The sequence below is a fragment of the Lathyrus oleraceus genome, chromosome 3, assembly GCF_024323335.1.
Source record: "Lathyrus oleraceus cultivar Zhongwan6 chromosome 3, CAAS_Psat_ZW6_1.0, whole genome shotgun sequence".
NCBI lineage: Eukaryota > Viridiplantae > Streptophyta > Magnoliopsida > Fabales > Fabaceae > Lathyrus > Lathyrus oleraceus.
Window position 1 is genome coordinate 303246335 of NC_066581.1, and position 9201 is coordinate 303255535.

Consider the following 9201-nt stretch of genomic DNA (forward strand, 5'->3'; position numbering starts at 1 on the left):
GCCATGCACAAACCTAACAATCTTCATCCAAAATGCACAAACTTGGGTTCTTTGGAAAGCTTGGATCAAGGGGAACAAGTTTGATGTTCAACACTTTTTCATTTGGATCTTGGAACATGGAGAATTTTGAGGTGGAAGTTTGGAAATTTCAACATGTTGAAAAATTTACTAAGTGTCAAGCTATATACTTCAATATTTCCACCTTGCTTAACTTTTTATGTGAGCTTCAAATATGAAAAGTGTATTCATCAAAGTTGTATATCTTTCAAAGACCTTCAAAATGCTCACCAATTTCATGTCATTTGGATTTAGAATGATAGAGTTATGCATTTTTGAAGTTTGGAAAAATCGCTTGTTCAATGGTATAGGTCAAAGATGACCTATAATGTAACCTCATATCACATGCTCATAAAAGTTGAATTATCTCTCACTCTAAACATAAAAATTGAGAAAGTTATGGCCTTGGGAAGTTGACTTTCAAATTAGGGTTTAGACAAAATGACCTATAATGTTTCAACATAGAAAATGACTTTCCAAGCAAAACTAGCTCTAGGTCTCAACATGAAAGTTGTTTATAATGTCATTTAGAGTAATGTTGCTCTTGGAATCATTTTTATATGGTGACAATTGTAGGAGATAGGGTCTAGGGAGACCCAGTTTTGATCAGATGAATTCATCTGGCTAACCACCATCAACCAACTTGCTAACCTTCAATTATTTTGACTTTCTTAGCTCATGATAGATCATATATGCATAAGATGATGAATTTTGAAGTGTCCCTTGATAAATTTGATCAATTGGTGAGATAGCTTGTTGGAGAAGTCACTTAAGATACCCAGTCAAACTAGGGTTTCCAAGGCAAATCACCCTCAAACTTTTGAAGAATACTTGATCAATATAATATGTAGGGGTCATTGGGACTCATATAGGATGCTCATAACCATTCTTGGATCAATTCATGGTCGTGCTCTTTGTCATGAGGGTCTCAAATCCTAGATATGAACTTGATAGATTAATGAGATCATGCCTTACCTACAAAAGAGTTAGGCAAATACAAAGACATATTTTTGGTATTTTGGTTAGTAAAATGATAATATACAAGTATGATACAATCACATGGTTCTTGGTGATCTCTCCCAAAACAAAATCAATGAAAGAGGGGTAAGGAGGATGCCAAGGTGTGAACCCAATGCTAATGCATATGATGAAGTTGCATGAGGAATCTTAGGGTCTAAATTGGGGTCTTACAGACACCTTCACCATTAGTCATTGTAATTTGATTAGGACCATTGATGATGACATCCCATACACCCTTGTCAACCCAGTTGATATGGATACACATACAAGCTTTCCAATAGCCATAAACATGGCCTCTCTATTGCACACCCCTTTAGGTTAGGTAACCATTTTCTAATAAGCGAATATTGAAGCACGAAATTAACCGGAGCTCGTGATACCACTTCTTAGAAGATAGACAACGATCTAGAGGGGAGGGGAGGGGGGGGGGGGTTGAATAGATCGTTAGTTAAAAACTAATTGTTTTGAAATTTTTTATGGCGCATCGGAAATGACCCGGATCAAATCATCTAACCGAAGCGCTATCGAAAAGCTCGAATATGCATAAATAAAATCAAACTATGATAATGAACACAAATTAGATTAACAAAATTTCAACCACAACCAATTGAATGCTATGCTAAAATTAGATACTATTCCTAATAATAAAACACACAAAAATGTAATAGAGACAAATTATCGAACACCCTGTGTGTAATCGATTTCATTTAGAAATTCGTATAGTTTTGTTGATCTTCAAATCCAACCACAATCTAATAGATTGTGATTAACTCAACAAAACCTTTTTCAAATGGTTTTCAAAAGGATTAACCAAACGTATTGATCGTAGAATCAATGAATTCAACAATTTGCAAATGAAATGTAAAAGAGATAGATAGATAGATAGATAGATAGATAGATATATATATATATATATATATATATATATATATATATATATATATATATATATATATATATATATATATATATATATATATATATATATATATATATATATATATATATATATATATATATAGAGAGAGAGAGAGAGAGAGAGAGAGAGAGAGAGAGAGAGAGAGAGAGAGAGAGAGAGAGAGAGAGAGAGAGAGAGAGAGATAGAGAGAGAGAGAGTACCCACGAATTTGTTTAGGCAGTTCCTCAATCGACCTCGCTATGGGTACGTCTTCCTTTAATTTGAACTCGAACTGAGATGATAAAATTAACCTTACTTTGCAAAAATAATATACAAGAGAACTGTAACAATCCAACCCTATAAACCTTATGTTTGATGTTGATTATAACATTTTCTCTTCCCTTGATCTGAGCTTGATCAAATAACCCAACAATGTCAATTTGATTCACCGTCTCATGCTACTCCTTTACAAGAAACATTTGTTCTTCAAAGCCTTCACTTGATTAAATCCAAATTGTCAATTGTTGTAACCCAAGATTTACCAGTATGATCCACCGTCTCACACAACTCATTTGCAAGAAACCTCTATTCTTCAAAGCCTTCACTCGATCGGATCCAAATTGTGTAATCTTGTCCCAAACCTTCAAATCCCTAATTGATCTTGAAGGAAAACCCCACCTTGGTTTTGTGATTTGAAACCCTCAAAGATCTCAATCCAATTTATAATTCAAAAACCTAAATTGGACGTTATCAACTCTAGTTCTAGATGACACTCAAACAAAGAATGGTTATGTGTAGTTTGTTTGTGTGTATGCATATAATGTAGGTTGAAGATGATGAGAACTCTTTAAAATCCCAGTTTCATGTAGGTTTACTCTAGAACCTTACTTGAAATGATACATGAAATATTTATATGTATGCAAGTTGGAGGCAAAAGAAATGTAAAAGATTTGAAAAAATCATGAATTTTTGGAAAAAGGCATTGTATGTGTCGACCTATGTAAGTCATGTGTCAACCTGTTCGATACATGTGTCGACCTATATAAGTCATATGTCGACACATACTGTCAGCACATCAAATAGAAGCTATAGACTTTAAAAATGACTTACATGTGTCGACTTATAGAAAAAAGTTTCTTCTATGTGTTGACACCTAGATTATTTTTCCCATAAAAACTTATTTTTAATGCATAAAACCATTTTCTAACTCATTTCAAAATATTTTTATGCTTCCTAATGCTTAGATGCACATTAAGACTCAAATGATACTGTCCAATATACATAAACGCTAAAGTATCTTAATTTTGAAATCATACAAAATACATCTAACAAAAAGTTGCACTCACACTCGATACTTTGAAATATCTCTCTATACCTATGCAACAACAGACTTTATTGACAACTGTTATAGCCCAACCACATGCCCAAGGACAGTAAAGCCTAATCACAATAAGGTCCAATCCAAAAATGTGCACATCAAAGCATTAATGACACATAATGCTCACCACTGTCATATATAACCGGACGCCCCTTGTGTGAGATGTCAGATCACACAAGGACTACTCTAATCGCTCATTATGTAAAGTCTATCACACATTATTTTAGGTATTCTCTCATTCACACACTCAAATTATTTTGTCATTTATTCACTTAAATTATTCTCATTCATTTACCGACTTTGACGACGTTGAAATGTTAACATTGCAGATCCGTTCTCGCTCTAAAACTCACTTCACCCATTAAAATTCAAGTATATTAGATCTCCACGTATTATTGATTCTAGTACGAAACAATCAATAAAAGGTCATTAACATAAAAATTCAAATTTCTCATCGCTCGTAATTTTGATTTTGTATATAAGAAATCATAAAAATATCATTTATATCCCTAAAAAATATCAATTTATGGTCAAAAATGTAAATTATAAATAAGTAAATTAAAATATAATTTTAGGCAAAAATGAGAGCAAAAAAATATATATTTAAATTAAACTTATATTTAATTTTAAGTGATAGCTATTACTTTAGATTCAAATGAAACGTTATATTTAGATTATACACAATTTAAAAAAATATTAATTAAATTGTTTTTGTGGAAAAACTAATAATGTTTATTAAAATATTCTTATGAATAATAATTAATTAAAAAAATCAAGTAAATAAAAAATTTATATAAAAAAGGTTTTTGCTAACTAATACCCTAAACACACATTTTATGAATTTCAAATAAAAAAATCAATTTTAGAAAAACTTAAATATTTCAATTTCAATCTATTAAATATGTAGATGTTTATAAAAATGTATTTTTGTCAATCTTTTAAAGTATCTTGAAAATATAGTAGTTTGTATTTTCCATAAAAGAAATAAATAATCTATTAAAATTTCAAGTCAAAATTATATAAAGAAAATACTATAACATTTGGGTTTAACCTTATATATAATGGACCAGTCCAGGTACACTGAACGAACCGTGGAAAGGCGATTATGGAAATGAAATGACACAGATGTAAGGTTTCAACACGCAAGGAACGAAATGAAAGGTACTAGTAAGTTACCTTCTTCATTTGGAATGTGACTATAGTTAATGCTTACGCTTTAAATTAAATGTTAACTCAGCACCCATATGTTAGTGGCTAAAACATCATTTCTTACAAGGAAATAAAAAAAAAACTCTTACAAAATGGGAAATTTGTAATATATAAAAGTATGCTCCGTAATTATATACGTAGGACAAGCTGTTACTTTGGCGTGTTTATAACTACCAATCTCTTTCATTTTAACAAAGAAGGTTTGTTGGTTAAATAGTTATATACCTACTAGTACTACCTTAGATTTAGATTTAAAATTAAATTTAATAATTAAAAAACTAAGTACTCGATTATTATGTCTCTTTGGCGTTGAATATAAGGAGAATAAAAAGGTACGAAAATGAATCGTATTCATATGCCATCACGTGACGTTGCCGCTGAAGTCACGTGACTTTTATAGTTACACCTCATCCTAATACATATAACATGAATCTTATTAAATTATTATTTTTATTGTTTCTCTCTCTCTCAATCAAATTTTTCTTGAATCAAAGACTGACCAGGCTCATCTGTAGTTTTTGTAAGCAAATGAGTTATAGTTGTTGTTTAATTGATTTAATGGTTTTTTTATTAGGTTAATGATTTTGGATTTGTTTTAATTTCAAACCTTTTTTTTTCTTTTTTTTCTTTTTCATTATTTGAAGGCATGAAATTCTGTGCAGTTTCAGAAGAAACTGAACAGTGAGAGAGAGAGAGAGAGAGTTGTGGAATTGGAATTGGAATTGGAATTGGGGAACGACGACGTTTGATGGCAACAATGGAGAGATTACTGCTGGCTCTGGAAAATCAGGTTGTTGGAGGAGAATCAGTGTTGGGGTCAATCAAAATTGCGGTTTTGCCGATAGTTAAAGTTTTCACTATGTGCTTTTTAGGTCTTCTTATGGCTTCTAAGTATGTTAATATCTTGCCTGCTTCTGGAAGAAGGCTTTTGAATGGGGTATGTATATATGTATATGTATATGTATGTGTGTACTGTTCATGTTCATATGTCATGTGATCTTGAATGAAAATTCATTTCTCTATGTGTTTCTAAATCACTTAATGAAATTCACTTTTTGGTTTTTGCAGCTGGTTTTTTCATTGTTGCTGCCTTGTTTGATATTCTCTCAGCTAGGACAAGCTGTTACTTTGCAGAAGATGCTTGACTGGTATGTCATACAGTGATAGTACTCAACTCAACTCATTCCCAACTTTAGATTTTCCCCTTTTTTTAACATAATTATAATAATATGATTTAATTCATATGTAGTGTCGTCGTGGTAAAGATATTTTTTACACTATCAATTGATTATATCTGACACTTGTAATAATATATATAACAAATTTTTAAACTATAGTGAGCGTGATATTTGTTGAAGTTGGTATTTGTGTTGTTGGAATTTGTTTGAAATCTCACATTGCTTAGGTTCTTGGACTTTTGATTGTATAAATATGTGAATGCAACTTCATCCTTTGAACTAGCTTTTAAGAGATGAGATCCAAGTATATTTAACATGGTATTCGAGCTTGGTTTGTTTAAGATCCGATGGGCCACCTGCTATCAAGTTTCCGTTATCGGACTAACTACCATTTATTTCCACACTTAAGATGTTCAGTCCTAGGCCTGAGGGGGCGTGATAAGAGTCATGATTCATTTAATATCCGATGAGCCACCTGCTATCAAGTTTCCACTATTTGGCCACCCACAATTTATTTCCACGCTCCAGATGTGCAGTCCTGAACCTGAGGGATGTGTTAAGAGTCCTATATCGGGCAATATATTGCCTTAACATGGTCATGTAGGGTGATTATTAAGGTCAAATGCTGTGATCCCTGATATTGCAGAGAATTGCGGTTAAATAGAGCTAATGAGGCACAATTGAGGCTGCATTGCTATTGCATAGACATCAAAAACACCTTAATGCTGCAGGAAACAGCACAATCGTGTTTGCTGAACTTTTTAGAAAACTGTATCCAGACATATGTAGGCAGCAATTGATTGATATTTCATTATTTTTGCAGGTGGTTTATTCCCATGAATGTTGTTTTGAGTTCAATTGCAGGCTCAATCATTGGTTTTATTGTTGCCTCAATTGTTCGTCCTCCATACCCTTTCTTCAAGTTCACAATTATCCATATTGGAATCGGTAATGCAATCAAACTTGATTTTCTTTTATTTGATACTTGGACTTTGTTAATTTTATATGAAGAGAAGGAATTAATGCATGTAACATCATATGAGATTGACTTGACTCAAATGAAATCGGTGTTCCGTCATGTGTTGTTTTACCTTGTCTTGAATCATGTCATTGTAAATTTGTGTACAGGGAATATTGGGAATGTGCCTCTTGTCCTGATTGGTGCTTTATGTCGTGACCCAAACAATCCCTTTGGGGATTCACTTAAATGCAGCACAGATGGAACTGCCTATATATCATTCGGCCAATGGGTAAGTTCTAGATATCTTGTAGACCAGTACATCTTGTTTTAGTTAATGATATCATGTGCCTTGACTTATAATTTGTTGATTTGTCAAGCAATTTTTAGTTTATGACTTCTTTATTTCAGGGTCTTTGTTATTAATTTAGACTAGTTCGTATATTTATATTGTTTTAGAAATCGTTCTCCCATTGAAACAAAAATGTAGCACTAATTGGGAGATTTTAATTCTCCTTTGTCTTAGGTTGGTGCTATCATCCTGTACACTTACGTATTCAATATGTTGGCACCTCCTCCAGAGGGGACTTTTGACATTGATCATGAAAGGCTTCCCCTAAAGAGCAGTACTGCAAAGAGTGACGGTCCACCGGAACAAGCACCATTGATTGCTCAAGAGGAGGAGGATGAAAACCATTTAGAAGCTTCAAGCAATTCAGGGAAGTCGAAGGTGAGATTTACAGTTTACTCAACTTCATGTTAAATTCATAATTATGTTCTCAAATTTCATTGGATATATGTTTAAATTTCCTTCTCATCTCCTTCAATTCCAACTTCCAAAATATCTAGGGAGGGGATGGTTTGATTATCTAATTTGTGTCTAACGCTTCCAACTTATATCTCATTTGTTGATGCAGATTAAACTTATATTAGCGCTCATATATGACAAGTTGAAGCTTAAGCAAATTCTTCAACCCCCTATCATTGCATCAGTGAGTTTCTCCTTATTGAATCTATATATAAATGTGTTTAAGTGGAAGTAATGTTTGTGAACTAGTTTAGTTTACTGGTATTTTACTAAATAAACCGCTTTCATGATAATTTATAAATTGACAGAGTTGGTTTTGATCAAGTGTTTACACATGTTTTGCAGATTCTAGCCATGACTCTTGGTGCAGTCCCATTTCTAAAGAAACTGATCTTTACGCCCGATGCTCCACTATTCTTCTTCACTGACAGTTGCATGATTCTTGGGTATGCCTATTAAACTCTTCTTTCCGTTCTTCTATTAGTTGAGAAAAAATATCTTATTCTCCTTTCTCTTACTCTTCCTACTTGCTCTCGAAAACAATCTTCTAGAAAAACAAATATTTTAAGGAAAGCACTCAATTTCGATTATAAACAGATAAACTCCGAAAGTATGAAATAAGGAACTGAGCCATAGTATCTTAGTTCCTCAATAGTGAAAACAAATTTTTATTTATCGTTAGAAATCATCGTGGAATACTTATGAACCTATTATAGGTGATAACATCTAAATGTTCTTTTGGTGATCAGGGAGGCCATGATTCCTTGCATTCTGTTGGCGTTAGGAGGCAACCTTATCGACGGTAAGTTCATTTCATAGTGTTCTCGTTATATATTTAACCATTAAGCAATGTTTCTAAATCTTTTGACTGAAACATTTAAATGAATCATCGTTGGTTTTTGATCTTGGTTGCAGGACCTGGAAGTTCAAAACTTGGTTTTCGAACAACTGCTGCTATTGTTTTTGCAAGGCTAGCTTTAGTTCCTCCCGTTGGACTTGGCATTGTTATGTTGGCTGACAAGCTCGGCTTTCTTCCCCCCAATGATAAGATGTTTCGATTTGTCCTACTGCTTCAGCATTCAATGCCGACATCTGTCCTTTCAGGTATATAGTACAAACATCTGTTTCCTAGTCCTAGTTCTCACTGGTAGTGAATTCACTTCTGAACAGAGCCTTAGTGTCAAGTTACTCTAAGGAGTTTCTTGTTATTATTACATAATTCATATATATTACAAATACTGTTAAGGTGGATTTTAACCTATAATGTTTTACTTGTTCACAGGTGCTGTTGCTAATTTAAGAGGGTGTGGAAGAGAGGCAGCTGCTGTTTTATTCTGGGTCCATATCTTTGCTGTAATATCAATGGCTGGATGGATTGTTCTATACCTTAGCATACTCTTCTGAGACTCTGCATATAGATAGATATCATGTTTATTATGCAATAACATTGTAATACCATAAATTTTGTCTCTTTGAAATATAGATTAGTGGAGAAACTCTTATATTTGTTATAGTGTAACTTTATCTGTCATGTACTCATTAGAGGACCTTGTCAAGAGAAGCTGAATCTTTTTTATCAGAAGCCCCAGATCATGTAAAGTTTAAGCAATTATTATGGTACAAATCGATAAGATTGAGTTTGATCCGAAAACCTAATAATATGTCAGGGTCTATATTAGATTTGTTAAATAGTTA

General features: G+C 32.9%; 1 protein-coding gene across 3 annotated transcripts; it reads left to right on the plus strand.

Annotated features, from left to right (window-relative positions):
- The first annotated feature begins 4851 nt into the window (after positions 1–4851).
- LOC127127253 (protein PIN-LIKES 6) lies at positions 4852–9088 on the plus strand. 3 transcript variants are annotated; one of them, XM_051056390.1, is made up of 11 exons: positions 4852–4894; positions 5225–5499; positions 5631–5710; positions 6564–6688; positions 6869–6990; positions 7225–7428; positions 7616–7690; positions 7852–7952; positions 8256–8308; positions 8422–8610; positions 8789–9088. In XM_051056390.1, exons 2-11 carry the CDS (start codon positions 5311–5313, stop codon positions 8908–8910), a joined length of 1260 nt encoding a protein of 419 aa, XP_050912347.1. In that variant the 5' UTR covers positions 4852–4894; positions 5225–5310; the 3' UTR covers positions 8911–9088. The 3 variants fall into 3 exon arrangements, with proteins under 3 accessions (XP_050912347.1, XP_050912345.1, XP_050912346.1); XM_051056388.1 differs by lacking the exon at positions 4852–4894 and adding an exon at positions 4917–5082 and having other exon boundaries at positions 5207–5499; XM_051056389.1 differs by lacking the exon at positions 4852–4894 and adding an exon at positions 4920–5082.
- The last annotated feature ends 113 nt before the right edge of the window (positions 9089–9201 follow it).